We start from the raw sequence: 20,064 nt of genomic DNA, 5'->3' as shown, positions 1-20,064 counted from the left end.
CAGGAGATTATTGCTCTAGTTGTTTTCCACTGCCATCCCTTGGGTGTCAGTACACCTGCTGCCCAGGAAAATGGCTGTGAGCCAACCCTCATGCTCCAGAATGTCCTTCTGGACCACGTGCTGTGACAAGTGTAAAACCAGGTCCATCTACAGACAGAACAGTCAACAGCAACAGCAAAGATAGGATGTGGTAAATGGATCAGGACAGGTACTGGACTGGCCTTAATTGCTTGCTTGACTCCTTCTATTCAGGATTTTCAGTACAAATCAGACTGACCCAACACCAATATATTCTTTACAAAGCAAAGCCACTTTGCTGAGAGTATATTTAGTGTGGGTTCACACACTGAGGTTCAGGCCCCTCTCTCTGCCAAGGCAGGACCTAGTGAGGTCTAGACTCCTTCTATATCCAACAGAAAGGAGAAAGTCTCCTGCAGAGTACAGTCCACCTCCTCTTTAAGAAGGTGTCCACAAGTATCTCTTCCTTCCCACCTCTTGCGTTTCTAGCACCTCTAGTTCAGGATAGGCACATCCTACAGGTATGGAAAGCTACAAAGAGTCACAATTTAAAATCCACCAGGAAACATTAAAGAAATTCTACTGTCTCATTAGCCTTGTGGTATTAATTTTCTCTATGCAACAGCCTGATAAAACAAAGCTCTTCCTGAGAGCCTCAACGTACTGGAGTACCTTTAATGGGTCACACTCTGCAAAAAAAAAACTTCTTGTGTCAAAATTTTAATCATGAATTGACTCAAAACAATTAAGGGGTATGAGATATTCAAATACCACTTGTGGTCCAGAAGAAAAACCCCACTAGTAAGTAACAAACTGCACTATTTGTTCCCACCAAGTCACCCTCTTATCAAACATGAAACAACAACTTGGGGCATTTTAGCATTTTAAGCTTACACAGATGAAATATTCAAAACTTACCAGCATCCTTCCAAGCCACAGGAAGTTGTTAAAAATAATAATAAAGAAAAAGGGTGGGGGAAATCAGTTTTATTGTAAACATTAAATATACTCAAAAAAAGACATGGAAGACTTGAGCATTGTAAAGAATCATACTCTGACTTCAGTTGTTTATTTATCTATCACAGAGGCTATTTCTGAGAGAAGTCCACTCCTTGCTCTGTCTAAAATACGGATTGTTCTGCTTGCCTTCACTCTTTCCAGAGGCAAATCAGCCCCTGGTTGTGCTTATATTCTAATTTTCTTCAAAAATAGAACATAAATATTGGAAGCTTTTTTACCTAGACTGTAAGGTTTATGATGCTCTGAATGTGCAAAATACTTCACACAGTGTCTGAAATCTCAGAAAGTGCTGCAGTAAAATACAGTAAATAAAAATACACCACTTTGCAATAGTATAAGTGATAATAAAAAAAATTCCAAAACAAACAGGGTAGTCACAACCCTTTGTCTTCAGATGTCATATATTCTCTAGAGAAGGATTCATTTTCTGGTGAATTAAATGCAATTTCTTAATAACAACTACCCTAATCATGACATCCGAATTTTTGAACACATTTAATTGTAGATATTTACTCTTGTAGGAGGATAACTAAGCTGTTCTAATCTAAAAGAGAAACAATCTCCATAAAACTATATATGATGTAAAATATCTTGATTTAAAACCAGATTTACCTTTTCATTAATTTTCTTCATTAATTCCTCAGCCTCTTCATTTACAGCTCGTGCTTTTTGGCATTGAGCCTCCATTGTCTTCCTAGTTTCCAGATTACATTCAGCTGTTAAAGCCACCATCTTCCTTTCATATTCCTCTTGAATCTCTTCCTCCATTGCAAGAAACTGCTTTCTGAAAACTGAACTTATCTTCTTCTCCACGTGAGGAAAGAGGTTGTGATTTAAGACCATGTTTTTCAACATCATAGCAATCACTTCTTTACAGATCTGTGTTCGATTGGCCTCCAGATCAGCATCTGCTCGTGTCAGGCTGGCAACCTCCAAACTGCACAAAGGTAATCAGGATTGTCAGAAATCGCAGATTATGGAAAATTTCTGTCAGAAAACAAGATCTTTGTATCTGGAGCATTCAATCTCTAGATTGCATCTAGCTTCATTCAATACTGGGTAATGAAATGGAAGTCAGAGATCTGCAGGAATATCACAGTATATGAGTTTATCAATCATGATAGTAATCATTCATTAAACAACCGGGTGAGTCAACTTCTACTACAGCAACTTTAATGAAGTATGTCTACACTTCCATTTCTGACAGAAAAAAAAAAAAAAAATCTTTACTGATACTCAAAACATTCCCACAGATAAAAGCCAGTAGAAATGTCTGACACCACCCACCAAGGAAAAAAAAAAAAACAACAAACAAAAAACCCAACTCACTCCCTCTATTGGGAAGCACACCAGCACCTGAATAGACTATAAATTTTACTGACTTTGTAAAACAGTTCTAAACTCACTGACCCATCTAGATTGATACATCACTGTTTCATATTCTTGGCTGGTGAACTCCCTTCTCTGCAGGGATGAGGGGACACTTTCAGTTTCATGCTGATATAAATAAAATAGCTGGTATCTGTCTCTCATGAACATTAACAGAGTTCTAGAAAGAGATTAAAACCAGATGGAAATACAAGAGCTTTTAGAAAATGCAGTATGTTATGTTGCATATAAATACATTCTCATTTATCTGTAGAATTAAATTGGAATTATAATTATTCTAATTTCATATACAACGTAACTACACTTGAACTCAATTCCACACTGGAAAATTCAGTGGTTTTTGTTCCTGCACGTCAAATGACATGAATATGCAACGCTGTATACTTCTGTGTGTGGACCATGTATACACAAATTTCTTTGTGACCTAAAAAACATACTTTCAGGAACCTAAACCCATTCTCTTTTTTTTTTGCTTACACTAAATTATTGGTCTAATTTTTCTACAAAAAATCTCAGAATAAATTACAAATCCATAGCAAAGATCTTGGTAAGACTTGCAAGAGAGTGGAATTATACTGCATTCAGAATCGTATCAATGAAGACATGCAAATCTAGAAGCATTTTCCTTTTTTTGTCAAACTTTCCATTCTTTATGAAAGCAAGTAAAGTTTAATTAAAAGTAAAACACTGATATACCATGACTGCCTCCCTGACAGCACAAGAGATATATTCTCCCCATCCTGAAACTGATGGGATAGAATTGTTTTCTTACAGTGACTCAAATACTTGGAGTATTTGGGAGACTAGCTTTGAAATGTAATCATCTACCACAGACTGATCTTCTGTTGTAATTTCCTGAAACCACAGAAACACACTGGTGATGGCTGTACTCATCATGGCAATCTGCTGCAGGGCTGGCTGCACCTACTAAACCTCCTCCATTTTATCCCCTCTTCCTTATATACAGGAACAGAAATTCCTGCAATTGAAGTACTATGAGCCTGAAACATTTCTCACAGTAATCTGAAGATCCTGTAAGAGCTAATATTTGCTATAATATCACCAAGGCAACACAAGCATCCCGCTTCTCTGTCCTGTCTACAGATGGACACTGCAGCTGGAGGTACACAGCTTTCTTGGGTAACATTTCACCTGCATTCATGGTGAAGTACCTCAGGGCACTGATCCCTGGAGAGAGTCCTTCTTGCTGCAGGAAAGAGGGCAGGTGATGGCAGGATCAAGATAACAGGATGCTGAAGCAACACAGCAGATACAGATGTGTGTTTTCTCTTAAGTCATTTTGCTTACAGTCTCAGGACTTTTGCTGACACAGCCAGCTATTATCAAGCTGTTTGTGACAACTTGAAAAAAAGAAGTGTTCCAGAGTTGTGTAAATGCGCTTAAATAAAAACAAGGAATCAGAGAATGGGAACTTTTTGCTATAATATTTCTCTAATGACTGTGAGGCAGTGGTAGGAGGCCTTCCTTCACAGCTTCATGAATTCATTACGAGCCTGTAAAATCCAAGCCACCAAATTTATTTTTGTTTTACTTCCTGCTTTAAGTTCAGCAGTTCTAATTTAATTGAAGCATATGTGTCTTCTGTGAGAAACATCCTGGCTTTCAAGCATCTCCTAACAACTAAACATTTTAATCAATTGTTCCACTAGGTAATTTTTTCAAAGAATGCCTCATCCTCAGAATTTTATTAGTTACAACTTTCAACTCTCTCTGTCTGCTGGAACAACAAGTTCCTTAGCCATTATTTTCCTATTCTTTAAGCATGCAATGATAGATGGTTGCCTCAGCACCTACTAACCCTTTCTTACTGAGATGTGAAAGACTGAATTCCTCATCTCTCTCCTTGGAAAGCAACACTTCACAGTTCTACCATATTTCTACATAATCCATAACACATAATTTATTCCTTATCACAAGTACAGGCGTTTTTAAAAGCACGCTTCAAAGAAGATTAAAGCTAATCCTTATCCACCTCCCTGTTACTTTTCTACTCTTCTTCATCAGTGCTCCCAAGAATGAAAACCCAAAGGAAACACCATCAGAACATTTCCTATTATCTCTCCCTCAGTCTTCCCACAGCATATCTTCCTACTTGCTGCAAGTCATTACAGACTCAACCTGATTCCATTTCCAAAAAGATTCCCGTGCACCTTTTCATCCTCAAGGAGAACTACAGTACCCCAGTAACTCCACATGATGCAAAATGCAGGAGGAGCAATGGTAACCATCACCTGATGCTGCTGTGTCAGAAAGAGAATACTGAAGCTCCTAGGATCTCAGGTGCATTTAACCTGCAGCTCACACTCTTCATTTTCCTGACAGCACATTGGTGAAGAAGGCAATGGAAGAGAAGTTTATGAACTGTTCCACCAAGTCAAGGGTAATAGCAGAGAGAAAAGGAATTACAAGCCATAGCTCTCCCAGGTCACATCTTTTAAGATAGCGGCCACACCATCACCTTTTGGCAGCAGCAGCTGAAGAAAGGTTGTGGCTGTGAAAACTTGAAAGCTCCCTTCCATCTGATGTGCTCTACTTCTGGTCTGTGATCTTCATACAGCAGCCAGCAGAAATGAGACAAGCTCATCACACAGATCAGAAACCTTGCTTCAAGCTCTTTACTCAAAACAGAGAGGTTGAGGGTACCTCTAGCATGCTGCATCACACCAACAGTCAGTAAAACAGGAATCCTGCACATATAATAAACTGAATGCTTTCATTTGGTTTCATTCAAGTCCCTCAGAAGAACACTGTTTACAATCAACCACATTAAATGTTTCACGTCACATAGGGAAAAAAAATTCTAGCCTGACACTGTCTCCTCAAGCCAAAGTACATTTAATAATTTGCTTTAAATGCTCTGCACTCTGCTTGTTACAGTAATTGATGTTTAAAAGGTCTTGCCTCACTTCCTGAGCATATTCAGCAGCATAGAAACATGAAAGCTAATGAAGTACAGGTAGCTGATGGCAACCTATTGATGAAAAAGATGAAAGCTTTTGTTGGACAAAGCATGCAGAGGAAGGCTGAGGACAGTACAGAAGGCAGGTGGCACAAAAGGGTAGGGGAAGGAAAGCTGAACAGACACATAGAAAATGAAACTTCAAACAGCAAATGTAAAGCTTTTTCACTCACTTGAAGAGAAAGAGGTTTTAAAAATCTGTTAGAGAGATCTGGAAGAGGAGAATCCCAGACGCCAAACACAGAGAAGCACAAAGAGTGCCTGAGCAACTGATGTCCTCCACAGACCTAATGAAATAATACAGGAAAGCAGCTGAGGTCAGGAAACTAACTATAGTTAATTCAAAAAAAGACAGATCAAAACACAACGCACTACAAAAAATGGAAACCTCTCATTAATGACCAAGTAATTGTGTCTTTAAGTCTTATTATTCAAATTACAGGCCTACAGAGGGAATTTTTGAACAGGAGAACTAAGAGCTGCTGAATTTAACCGTCCTAAAAATAATTAATGGCTTTCAAACATATTTTAAAAACTAATTCTGAATTGATAAAGATAAGAAACTATTGTGACACAACTTTCTGAATTCTATAAGGGAGAGAAGAATTAAACAAATTCCCCTTCAATGACATTTTCTCATTAAAAAAAAAAAAAAAAAGCCTGTCATTCTCAGAAGGCTCATCTCTCCTCTGCCAATGGAAGTCAATTAGTAGCACATGTATTACAAAAGTACAAAAGTATCCAGAGGAGACTGGAGCTCCGTGGTAGCTGTTTCTGTAAAAGTATTGCTTCAAATACAGCTCAAAGCTCCTGAAAAGCATGTAACTAAGTAATTTAGAGCCATTTGTGGACACTTTGTCTCCACTGTTTCCACTTCAGCAGTGACTCAGAGTCCCAAGGCACAGCACCTGCACGAACTCCTGACAGGGAGGAGAACGGAAAGAGGGAAGGACAGACAGACAGACCAGCACCCCACCCCAGTTACATCCAGAGCAGCACTTGTCCTGTACCCACGGGCACAGTGACAATGGGACAGCTGCAGTGAGGAAGGAAATGTGAGGACAACATCCAGACATTATGGTCCATGTTGCCTTGTCATACTTCAGAGGAGTGAAGATGGAGAAAGAGTCAGACAAGAAAAATCGCAAAGAAAACAGTTCCTGAAGTGCTGGCTTTAGTCATAGTCAACAAAGAAAGCCAATTTGAGTGTAATGGGCTTTAGAGATCTTCAAAAGCTGCTGATGTGGTTTGTTTCACAAATTATCCATTTATTGAAGGGTTAGTAATACAGCATCAGTAAGCTGGGTTGTCTTTTGGGTTTTTGTCTGTTTAGTTTGTTGTGTTTTGTTGGTGGTTTAAAGTACCATGTCAATGTGACCCCTCTGTGCAGCCCCATACCTTCCTCCCTCCAACACCTCCCTCCTTTTTTCCTTCCTTAGCATTCCATGCTCTTTTGATGGGTCCAGTCTCAACAGAGGCTGTAAAGACTTCAGGGCTGTGATTCACACAGCTGCAGCACAAACCTCTGCAGGAAACTCAAACTGTAGTCAAGTAGAAGCAGAGGCAATGGCATGAGGTCTGAACACCCACCCACAGCCACTGACTGCCCAAATTCTTCTGGCACTCCTGTGCCAGAGTGGGATGTGTTGCCTTTCCCGGGTCCCTGCCTGCTGCCAGGCTGTGTCAGCACAGGCCTGAAGATATTCTGTGATACACCAGTAGCTGTACTGGCCTGCAGCCAGCTCTGCACTGGGGGAGTTCATCCATCAGTCCTGTGGCACTTATACAGCCAAGCGTGAACTCAGCACAGCTCACACAGCAGCCTACAGAGAATACAAACATCAGTAAATGAAATTGCTAAGAAAGGTACATGAGGACTAAGGATGCTTTCACGTGGATGAGTCACAGGTTAAGTTTAGCTTTCCAGAAGTCAGAATGCTGACAAAACCAAAAACAGGATTTCTGATATATAGCCAAGAAATAATAATTAAATAAAAAAATGAAAAAGATGAAAATTTGAGCTGAGAGACCAGAAACTCTTCAGAAAACAAAGATTCATGAAAACCTGATAGAAAGTCTAAGCATTAGCTCTGGCAGCAGTTCCACCTATCAAATTCCTCTAATTCTCCACAGCAATATAAAGAGAGTATTTCAATTTTTACAATTATCTGTTCAGAAAACATTTTTAAAATATAGCATTTAAGAGACTGAGAACCTCTGCGTTGCTTCTAGAAAATAAGAAATATGACAAATCAGTGGTCTTCAGAAAATAAATTTTAAAAATACATCTACTTGCAATACTGCTGTTGCAACACAGTTCAGAAAATGGTTATTTCACTCTTTTGCTCAGAAAAGCAACTATGCAAAAAGAGTGTATGAAAGATTCCAATTCTGCTTCTGGTGAAGTCATCACACATTTCACCACTGATTTCAAAAACACCAACTGGATACTAACAAAATAATAAATAACCATTATTGCTATATGCATTATGCATTAATGCCTGAGGAGCTTCCAACTCTGCTATGATCTCCTCAGATTCTTCTCATCTCTCCATGCAGGGTGAGTATTCAGATGACAGAAATGACATATCAATCTTCATAAAAAATTATATGGAATAAAGCCTCAGGAACAGCACAACTCTCAAAAGAAGACTCTCTTCCGGATGAGATAAATTGTTCCAGGTAGACAGTAGAAATGACCCTTACAATTCTAAAAACTTCATAGTTAGCCAACATCAAAGAAAAGCAGCATTTTTAAGATGAAGAAAGAGATGTATTTATTACTTTTAAATTACTTGTTTTCTTCATCTCCCCAGTCTTACAGGCTCCTATCATATATTAAGCAGTTGATCTCCAATTAAAAAAAAAAAAAGCATAGTTTACACTCTTGTGAAGTTTCTAGCAGCATTCATAACACAGAACCACAAATGCAGAGTTTGGAGTTCATACTGTGAGCATTCACTGCATCTTACATCAACGTGATTACTATTTAGTTATATTCCTGCATAATACACATTCCACAAAAAGAGAGTACTGAATATGCTCTCCCTTCAAAAATTCTAAACTTTTAATTACATTCTTTCCAAGTTATGAAAAACAAAAATTTAGCTCCTTATATTTTTTTTGTACTAACCATGTAACTATTTCTCACCCTTTTCTGTGTAGGAATAGTCAAGTCTAGGTGCTATGACAACATCATCATTTATTCCCCATCCCTGGCAGTGTTCACAGCCAGGGTGGGTAAGGCCTTAAGCAACATGGTCTGGTGGGAGGTGTCTTTGCTTGTGGTGGGCAGGCTGGGACTTGGGACTAGGGGATCTCTAAGGACCCTTCCAATCTCTTAAGATTCTATGATTCTTTGATTCTTACTTTCCACTTAAATTCAGGGTTAAAAAAAAAAATAGAACATTTGCCCTACAGCAAACCAAACTGACAGCAAGAAATTTAGATTTTAAAAGTGAACTTCTAAGATCATGGTAAATCGTTTTTATTTTTCTGTCAAGGCATTTTGGAGACAGTTTGATCCTGTTCTCTAGTACATTGGCCTCAGTGTCCTCTACCACAGGAAAAAAATCAGCCTTCAATAAACAAATATTGATTTACTAAAATAATTGGTAGTATGTATTGTGTATCAGCAATCAGGTGCAAATTCAGCTAAAGCTTTGACAAACTCAAGGAAGCATAGCTGTACAAAATGTAGGTTAAAAAGAAAAGGTGTAGTAGTGGAAAACCATTTACAGAAATTAAGTTCTCTTTAACACATCTGTATCTTTTGAGACTATGAGAATGGTCAGGCTCCATCACATTGGACACAAACCCAAATTGCTCAGCTTTCTTCATATTCTCCTGCAGACATATAGAAAAAGAGACCCACAACATTTTGGAACATGATCTTTTAGTGTGCACATCAAATATCCAAATCATGTATCTTCCCCTCATTAGTATTCACTCCTAGAAGCCAATATTCAGTAATACACACAGCAAGGAACATACTGAGAATAAAAGCCAAGCTATTTTGCTGCATAATGTACATCAAGAATATGACTTATTAAGAAAAAATTCACAAAATGAGTAACCAAGAAGCTTCCTTATGAAACATTAAAAGTATGTTTTGTTCTCTAGCCAATCCTCCTGACACTGCAAACTGTCTACACTCCAAAGCTGTCCTGGTCCATAAATATTGAACACACGCTCCTGATGTATCTCCTAAATTATGTGGCACTGTCACTTCTTAAAAGACAGAACAGCTCTATGTTGCAAAGAAGAAAACATGTGGCTCTTACTTTTCAGAGTTTTTTTCCTCATTTGTATCTGAAAGACAAGAATTATTCCAGCCATGACAGTGCAATGAAAAGGATGCTATCAATTATGCTGCCAAGCTTGTATGTGTGTCACGTTGACAAAAACGAAACATACCTGCACCAAAAGAGGCAGAAAGAACTAGCAAGCTATTATACAAGGAAGATGATGTTGGCTGGCTGAAATACCTATCACCCTTTCAAGCATCTTTCATAGCAGGAATCAGTGTAACTCTGGATACCTTTGTGGTCTATCTACAATCCTCACCCTGGAAAAGGAAAAGATAGCTTAGAAGGTGAAGCAGGTTAGTGAGGGTTGACTAACGGCCATGTAATTTATTCACTGCAATGCTTACCTCTTCAGAGGTAAACAAAACAGACACTGAGGAAAGAAAAGGAAGCAAGAGACATATGCACTAACTTCATAAAAACATCAAAAACTTTACCCCCTGGACACATATTCAAACAAAGATATGAATACAAAAATAAACCTTTCCAAATGTTGCAAGAATATTTTCTAATCCATCTGAAAATAGTCCAGCAATTTTTTCAATCTTGCTAGATACTAACTATCCCTGATATAAATTAATACTAAAGTGAGTTTAAAAAAATGTTTGATCCTATTCTTCTAAATATCAACAAAATTATTTTCAGGATAAGCCTTCTCAAATCCTGAGTTGCTATACAGTTATAAAAGCAAGGAGCAATGTGCAATTTATAGAGCTAAGTTCTCAATTATCAAGGAAAGGCAGAAAAATAATGCTTAGTTACCCTTAAAGAAAGAAAACTCCATACATGGTCTGTAACTTTTCAGCTTCTACAGATTTTATAGTTGCACAATACTGCCTTTAACCTCACTTACCAGGAGGTAATGGTAAGACTGGATAAATACCATCTGCTCATCCTCACATAAGACCTTTGTAAAATTCAGCTGAAGAACAGATGAGCTTTAACAGTGGCATGTTTCTGTCAAAAAGCCTTTCAACAGTATCAGGAGTGTTTCTGCGCTCTAGCAAGTGATGACACAAATCACAGGTACATGGTATCTTTCTGGCAGCACTACAAACTGTCACACCTTAGACTCTGATCCAGCTGTTTTCAAAATATACTGCTGAACAGTAATGCTGGCATTCATCAGGGGCTCTCTTTTCTAGGACAAAAGCCACCCTTCTGAAAGCAGAATGTGTTAAGCAATAGTAGAATACAATGTTTCAGTATTTTCTTGCACACCAAGAAGTTTCCCTTCATGTCATGAACCACAGAGAGACAAAGCAAGGCTGCACTGGAAAACTTGAATGTTTCTAGATGGTGTTGTGACTTCTGTAAGTGAATCAATATGAAATATGATGGCTTTCCCTTCCCATAGATGATTGTCTAAAACATTCAGTAACTTAAGGTAGTGCACTAATATGTGTAAGCAAACACTGTAAAAAAAAAACAATAAAGATGAGATACTCAAAATATATTCAAAGGTTTGGCTGATGATAAAAATAATAAATGTGATGTAATAGCAGTGAATTCTTACTCTTCTAAAGCCTGACGCATGATCCCAGGTTCTTCAAAGGACAGAATATCAATGATTTGGTCGTTCATAATTATATCTTCACTAAAGAGTTCACCTGAATTAAATTGAGAATGCTCCAGTTTGTGATTTTGGCTGAGAGCAGGCTGTATCTCCTAAAAAAAACAGGGAGAAAAAGAAGCAAACTTTAGATTATAAAAAAAAATGTATAATGAGTGTTTGATCTAATTTTATTGCATTTTAACTCTGGGTGAGAAAGCTCCTACTTATCATCAAACTGTAAAGCTGGAAAGAGTAGAAAGAGATTGTGCAATTCAGATATGTATCTGAAATCAAATATACTACTTTTATTTCAGACTGATCTTTTTTAGTATATAACTGATGTGGAATACAGATTAAGAAATGGAGAATATGGAACACTTGTGAAAGTCATCTAGGAAGTTGTCTTTCACTTCAAAATTTCTAGATAATTTTTTTAAAAATTGCCATGGCATACAAATTACATATGTTACCATTACAATATTATTAGTTGAACAACATGGAAAAACTAATCCTATCCATGATGGAAGTGACTCAGTTCCCAGAGGCTTCAGACAGAGGGCTAATAATATTTTGTAAAAACCCCACTACAACTATCTGATGCTAGACCAAGCTGGACCTTTTTTACTAATTCATTATCACTATTTCATTTGTAAAAAGACACAAGTCACATCCTTTTCATTTAAAGAGATTATTTCTTCAGACCTAAAATAAATAAAAGTTACTGATGGTGTAATTTACAGCAGCAGAAAGGCTTAAGTGATTTGTGAGCTACTCTGGTCAAACCAGATGGATGAGAGATCCACCACCTGTTTGGCAGACAAGGGGTTCAAAGCTCTCAGCATACCTCTCTTAGAACAGCTCCAATCACTGTAATATTCTTACTAAGGACTTTTGGTCCCCCTATACTTAATAGACTATTTTCCAAAGTTGCAACTTCTCATAATCCCTCCCAATGAAGTTGTTATACTTTACATAAATATAAAAATAATTAATAGAAGGAATGGCTGGAATTGCACCAACTTCAGATTCTGTATTTTCTTTCTCTCGTGCAATATATACTGAAATACTTCAAACCGGCCCAGATCAATGAAAATACTTCATTCTCAATCCTATCTGTTTTGCTTAATCACTGAAGATATTATTGCATATCGAAGAAACAAAGACCAAAATTCAAATCCCTATTCCTGAAAATCAGAAAAAAAAATTTGCACCCAATTTGCTGTGTTCAAGATAAATTGTCTACTCCCTTGTCAACTTCTCATAATCCAGAGACATCCTGCTTCTAATTCTGAGGGAAGGAGGGGAGGAAGAGAGGAATATGGAAAGAAATGAACAGGAAAAAGTAATCCCCCCTCTGATCTAGAGTCAATATCCAGGTACTGACAGCAGTTTTTTTGATCAGGGTATCATTCTTACACTCACCTCTAAATCTGACTGCACTAAAGTTTAGAGGATGTAGAGATTACATTACCTGTGAGCCAAATCCATCACTTGGTGTCTTTTTATTCATCTTCAAAAACTCTTCAGACAATCTTAGTTAACAACTTATATCATCACATATGATCAGTGAAAAAAATAAATAACCTACCCTGACAGACAGTACAACTCACCTGGTTTTTACTACAGAAACTCCATTTTAATACTTGGGTTCGGTAAATGATGAAAAAGACAGCACATGTCAACACAAGGGAAATGAAAAAAGCAATGAAGAATGCTGAAGCACTGATGGCATGGCTGTATAAAATCTGAAATTAAAAGATCATTAAAAAAAATGTTACTTTAATATATATATAAAGATCAGATCATAACTGTAATTCAAAGACCGTAACTGTAAGCAAACTGTAAATTATTTTTAAATGGCTTCACACAACTTCAGGATTTCTCTGCACTTTGTTATTACTACATCTTGATGAATATTTTCAAACAATTGAGTATTTTCAATAGGTTTCAAATTCAAGCAAGTGAACTCCACAGACTGATTTTTTTGCTGCGACTTTTGGGCCCCCTGTACTTAATAGACTATTTTCCAAAGTTGCCACTCTTCTAAGAAGCCTCATTAAAATTGCTGGCATTTGATGCTGCTCATAGGCTCTGGAAAGTCAGTCAGATGTTGGCTACTGTAATTAATGGCCATTTCTTGAATCAATGAAACTGAGTGAACACCACAGGGAGAAAGTAACAAAGTGAGTTCAGAATAAACATGCAACTGACATCACCCAATCTGTGTGCAACCTTGCATCTTCTCCATGAGCCTGAGTCAGAAAAGGCTGGCAGGAGCAATGGAACCATAAGCCAGTATCACCTTTGTAGACCTTTCACTTTAGCTCTTAACTTAATCTTTAAACTGACTTGCATTAAAACTTAATTTTTTACTTCATACTTTAGGTAGCAAAAGTTAATTCAGTGTTCGTTTAGCTCTATGAGACCTTTCAATGAAAAACATAGCACAGCTATTAGTATAATGTTTCACCACTGATCATTCTGTTTGGGCTAGGAACTGTAAATAATTAACATGCTGCTTGCAAACTGGGTTTGGCTTTTTCTTGGAGCAGAAACCTAACAGCATTCCACAGAGTCAAAGGTAATTCTGCACAGGAAACAATACACAAACATGGCCCACAGTTTGAAAATAATTTACAGCAATTTAACATCTCTGTCACATCAGGACTCTGAGATCTCTCCACTTTCAGGGAACAGGAGATGCCATAGATAATACTTAGGGAAAAAAGCTGCTTTGAAATCACTTCATCATTTTGTCCAAACTCACTTCATTTGTTTAATTTCCATGTACTCTGTGAAATTTAAGGATCTCTCTAGGTTTCTGGGGAAAGCAAGGATCTGGCTAGTCTATGGATTCAGTGAAGCTGGAAAGAAGCTGCTTAAGAAGCTGCTTTTCTTTTTTCTTTTGGTGAAGAAAGAGCACTGTCTACAGAACGACAGAATGACTCTGTGCTTTCTAAGCAACAGGTGAGACCCACGGTGGGACACTCAGTCTGCATGAGGGCAGGCAGTTTTGTCTGTGCTTTTATACTTAAAGAAAATGGGCTCTGGAAGGACAGTCCATGTCACTGGGGCTGTCAGTCCAAGCAGAACACAGCAGGTGCTTAATGCCATCTCAAAGCACCACAGCAGACGGTGCAGGGGAGGTGCCAGAGCCCAGGCTCAAGTCAAGATCAGTGCTGGCCCTGCAGATTGACCTTCAAACCATGGACACATCAACAGGCTCCAAAAGCTATTCCTTAAGCTAACCAGTGGGAAGAGGCATTACAGGCCCAAGTTTCTTCCAAGAACTGATATGCTCCCACTGCTTTGCATGATACTGAGGGAAGCAAACCTCATAAAAATCATTGTAAAGGAATTACTAGCATCTCTCCCATGCAACAGGCTTAGATGGGAGAACTTCCCTTTTCACCACTGTCGCATTCAGCATCAAACTCCCCCAGCCAAGGGCAGAGATACAAATTACTGACAGGCCCTGAAGCGCTGTGGGATGACATCTGGCACGGACACTCACCTGAGCAGTACTCATATTTTTTTCATAACCCACAAAATTACCTTGGTTCCAAGCAACCAAGCACTTTCTTCCAGTAGCACAGAAGAGAAATCCACAGGGTTTGTGAAACTTTAAAGAACACAATAGTATCTAAGTGTTCAAGCAAATCATGTAAAAGCTGATGGGACCAACATAGCATGACACTGCCATGACTACATAATTAATTCTTCACTTGTCATTCCCAAATACTGTCCACTTAGTCACATATGCGCATTAGCTTCAATATATCCATGAAAAGGCTTAAATAATTATTTTTAATAAATAAATCTGAGATGGAGAGCTTTTATGACAGCTGACAATATGAATGAAATAAAATACATCACACCTTCTCCAGCTAATCCTAATTTCCTTGCACAAACTGTTTTCATTCCAAAACACTTTATGCTTGGCCACAGCCTGAAGTCAAATATTATGCATGTGAAACACGATGTGTTAAATAATTTCTAAGCTTTATTTTTCAAAAATTTATGGTATTTTCCACACATCCTTACCACACATTTTAGTTACAAACCTGTACATTTACTAAATTCAAATGCAGCTGAGCTAATTTTACCTACCCATGAAACAGTTCACAATAATTTTTGAGGCCTTAACTATCAAGTTCAAATTGGAAAAAATAATAAGCACAATAAAAAGGTTTTATGTGAAATAGCAGATTGCAGAAATTTTCATGGTCAATTGAGACCAATTTAGCTTTCAGTCTTGGCTGAAGACATCAGCAACTGCTGCAAATCAATTCACACCAAATTCTACAAAAAACATTAATGAGGTTATGTTTCTAACCAGTCAGCTACTTCATGGTTTACACCTCTAAGAGTTCCCAAAAAAGAGATTTATGGCAAGTCCATTTGTAATTGTTAGCAATACAAATGTCCAATCCTTTTAAATATTACTAGATCTTTATCCAGGGACAATGAGTTCTCTATCTTATGTATAGTTTTAGTTTATATTGTGTATAATAATGGCTTTCATTTTAACAGAATGGGCATTTGATCTTCAATTACCACAAAGCCACATCTGGATATGTTATCTATTACAATAATAAAAGCTGAGAAGGTAGAATCCCAGCAGAAGAGAATACTGAAACAAGAGGCCCTGTGCCTGATCTCCAAGCAGATTCCTTATTCTAAAGGCAGAAAGAAACTCATGGGACAGGTCCATGGAAGGAATGAGTGGTCTAGTCCTCAGGACCTATCCAGGCAAGCCCTATCCACGCAAGCCCTATCCACATGCACAGCCATGGCAAAATGTTCCATGGTGAAACAAATTGTTTGCTTCTGCCTGGACACAAATAATCCCAGTATTCTTGCCAACCAAGCCACAGCTTCTTTAAAAACAACCCCTTGCAACAGCAGCCCATCAAATTTATGAGGGGCTGGGGGAAACAAACAAGTTTGGTGAAGGGATTACTCTAGCAATGAAACTGATGGATGAAGTAGAGAGTTTTTTAATAAAAAAACTATCTAAAAGAATAATAGTCCTGCAATCAGTGTTATTTTGAAGGTTTATTTGGCCTGTTAAAAACTACATTTCAGAATTACTTCAGAAGCCAAGAACAGAAAGTCATAATGGAAGAATGACTAGTTTAAAAAATGAAAGGAAGCATAAACTATGCCACTCATTCCACAGTTTTATTTGTCAGGCTTGAGTATCAGCATCATACAAAAGCCTTTCCTCAATGGGTGGAGGATACTTTTACCCTTCTGGAAAAACAAAAAGCTTTTTCATGGTGCTTAGGCACAGCAGCAGGTGAGCATAATCCTCATCACAGTTTCCTATGCCTGGACAATTCTTCAAATGAAAGAACATGGCAAGGAGCATAATGGCATTTTTATATTTTCCATACTAAACATTGCTGGTTTAAGACAAAAAAAGACCCTTTATGTTGAGTCCAGTTTTCTTCCTATTAAAATCTGAGAAGGCAGAACCTGTGTATGATTACTGGCCAATAGCTGAGTGATGAGACACAAGTACACAAGGACATCCTTAGCTCCTAGGATTTACTTTAGATTGTCCAGAAGTATAAGCAGGAGAGTCAATATAATACCAAGTCATAGAATTTACCTTGGTCTTTTCTTCTTCCGTTATGGTAAGTGATGCTGTCAATGATACAAGATGTGTTTTATTCTGAGAGAGATACAAAAAATTACCTGTATTAAAAAAAAAGCAGAATCCACTAATCTAAGATTAGTATAGCTAATCTAAATTAATTTAGCTTAAAGCTGAAATAAAACTGATAGGAATATGCAGTGTCCTTAGGGGTAACACTAAAAGACATGGAAGCAGCTGCTCTGTGGGATTCACTCCCCATATCCCAATGTACAAAGCATTACATTTTGCACCAATACACCAATCAGGAGCCATAGTCAGTACATAAATCTCTGCTTTCACTGTGCCCTGTTTTTTAAATTTTCCTCTCCACTGCTCTAGTACCACTCCCATACACATGGAACACCTTTTTCTCCAAAACCAAGGAGAAAGGCAAGTGAAATGGAAATACATCTGCAGGTTATAATTACACGTAATTATGAAAACCACAGAAAAACCATCAAGCCATATTTAAGAGTTGAAAAATTTTACTTTGGCAGAAACCACTTGTCCTGTCTCCTACTCAAAGCCAGGCTAAGTCCAGCATTAGAACCAGCTGTTTCAGAGCCTGATGCAACAGACTTCTCAAAATCAGCAAGGATGGAGATTTCTCAGCTTCTCTAAGAAATCCTTCAGACACAGAAAACTCTTTTACTAAAAGGTGTCTTTCTTATGAGCAATGAGGTTTTTTCTCTGCTGCAACTTGCTTTTCAGCTAAAATAAATTATTTTATTATGAAAATATGGCAAAACTTTCAATCTTGCTTAGGCTTCAGGAATACACATGTATGTGGGACACTTATTTCCAAAACAGATCAATAAACTGGAGAGAAATATGAAAGGTATAAAGAAAAGCTACAAGACAACACACAAAAATACTTTACTTAAGGAGGTATAGGACGCATTAAGCTATGAAGAATAATTCATGCATTAATAAATTCATGGTAATCAATCAGAGAGCCTACAAGTTCCATTTAATTACATGATGAACTCATTGTTTAGGCAGGCAAGAACCACCCTGGAGACTGGTTTTTTACAAAACTTGTGAAGAGCAGAATAAAATAGTGAATAAAATACCTGTGATGAACTCTTGAAAGTTAGCTTCACAGGCAGTGTCAAGACCCTGCCATGCCACATTTCTTCTGCATCAAGAAGCGCAGAGTAGTTGATTGCAAAGTGTTCTCCACCTATTAAAACAGGGATATGGATAGATTTGCTTTCTTCCATGAAAATTTCTTAAAGATCCCTGGGGAAGGCTTGGGACAACACTGGAGCTTTTCCTTTCTGACATAGCAGATGCCACACATCCAGAGTAGACAGTTAATGGGCACTTGAGTTCAGCAACATCCTTCATATCTACTCCCTCTTAGAATTCAAGCAAATTCAGCCCAGGATCTGGAAACTGCATTAAATGGTGCCCCGACCTACCCAAAAGCATTATTTCTTGATACCAGAAATCACATGATATTATTTTAAAATATTTTTATTATAAAATGGACTGCCTATATTTTAACTACTAACTTGCTGATTCTCCCCTTGTTGAAACCAAAGAGAAATCTGACAGAATTCAGGTGAATTTTGATTCACAATGCACTAAAGTAGGGAAAATTATTATGGTCAACAATGAGCATGACAGATAGAGCCTTTCTGTCCCAGAGGCAAGGTATGGGCTGATTTCAGGATTAATATAGTAATGACCAAACCTCAAACGATGCAGAAATCTGGTCTGCTGCATTTTCTTCCACTTCAGTATTTTTCACACTGATTTGCCTGGAAAAGCCAGCTTCAACTCCAGACTCAGTAATTATAAATAAATTATGTAGCAGCTCCAACTTGGTTTACTAGATCAGATATGAAAGCCATTTTTCTATTCTTTCTCAGGGATAATTGCTTCCAGGAAATCTCTGTGGAAAGCCAGCAATTCCTTGACATTTCCAAAAACACCAGTCCTGCAACCATTGCTTACACTGCAGTTAACAGAAATAGAGTTTGGCTATCCAACTGCAATCAGACAGCGGCCCCAGGCCTACTTATTTCCCTTTTCTATGTGGAAATCTTCCACCATAAAACTATTATAATCAGAGATAACTTCCATCACAAACAAGAATCAGTGAACCCTTCGGAAGCTCCTGAAGAAATGTCGTGACTTCCAAAAGCAAGCTGCTCATTTTTGACATGCTTGTGATTAGGAAAAAGGAGATGAAGAAATCAAGAAAGATAAAGTTTAATGCATGCGTACTGACTGAACTGCTACCAATTAGAAAAGGAACAAACTGACTTCACATCTGGAAGTTTATTTCTTTATTACTTGCTTTGACTTTGTAATTTTTTCAGTTTGGAGAGAACACATACTGAGAAGAGCTGCCTCATTTCTGATTGTGTGGACTTTTTTAATTCCAATGCACCTCAACACCTCAGCAAGCTGAGCTGCTATACTTGGCTAAAGAAGCCTCAAAATACAATTAAAATGCCTTTTTCAGAAATTTTAAAAAATACCCACAATGAACAAATACAATTGTGAAAGATTATCATTTTTGATGGCAACTTTTACAAAGTAAAGGAGGCTCAGTTCTATGCCTGGAAGACTGGAAGCAGTTCAAAGATGGAAGCCAAAACAGTTAACAGGGAGCTGACAGACTTGGAAACTGCAGGCAAAAACCTTTCCCAAACTTCTTCAGTTGTATTAACTGATAATCAAATAATGTACACCACTATAAATAAATAAATAAACAAATGCATAAATACATAAATACACAAATACATAAATACATAAATAATGGGATTTTAACAGATGCACTTTGACATGTGTTATGAGGGATATTTTACTGCAGATTTTGTTACCTTGCAAGAAACTTTTCCTGTAAATCTGTATGCCATCTGTGGTCTTATTCCCACTGTTTTTTTTAACATCTAGACCAGTGATGTTGTCCATGAGGATAAGATCTGTGATGTTTGTTGAGAGCAATGTGTTGGTGTTATTAATCACAAGTGTAATGTATGCAGTTTGAGGGTCATGTTCAACATCCACCTGAAATCAGAAATATTAGTATTAACAGTGCAAGGCGGCTATATGTGCATCTTAACAGCAAAATTCATAGCCCTGATTACAAATAAAACTTCATAATAAGTGTAAACTTATCTTCTGAAGGTATTCT

General features: G+C 37.6%; 1 protein-coding gene across 6 annotated transcripts in view; it reads right to left on the bottom strand.

Annotated features, from left to right (window-relative positions):
* EVC2 (EvC ciliary complex subunit 2) overlaps positions 1–20,064 on the bottom strand; it is a 62,987-nt gene that overhangs the window by 28,142 nt on the left and 14,781 nt on the right. For all 6 annotated transcript variants that reach the window (XM_072927993.1, XM_072927996.1, XM_072927994.1 and 3 more), the window contains exons 5-10: positions 19,751–19,937; positions 17,987–18,096; positions 16,887–16,949; positions 12,880–13,014; positions 11,231–11,382; positions 1,651–1,975 (exon numbers count right to left, since the gene is read on the bottom strand). In XM_072927993.1, coding sequence (XP_072784094.1) covers positions 1,651–1,975; positions 11,231–11,382; positions 12,880–13,014; positions 16,887–16,949; positions 17,987–18,096; positions 19,751–19,937 — 972 coding nt within the window. The remainder of the gene's footprint in view (positions 1–1,650; positions 1,976–11,230; positions 11,383–12,879; positions 13,015–16,886; positions 16,950–17,986; positions 18,097–19,750; positions 19,938–20,064) is intronic.

This window comes from Taeniopygia guttata, chromosome 4, assembly GCF_048771995.1.
Source record: "Taeniopygia guttata chromosome 4, bTaeGut7.mat, whole genome shotgun sequence".
In the NCBI taxonomy this organism is placed as follows: Eukaryota; Metazoa; Chordata; class Aves; order Passeriformes; family Estrildidae; genus Taeniopygia; species Taeniopygia guttata.
This window is presented reverse-complemented; position numbering and strand designations above follow the sequence as displayed.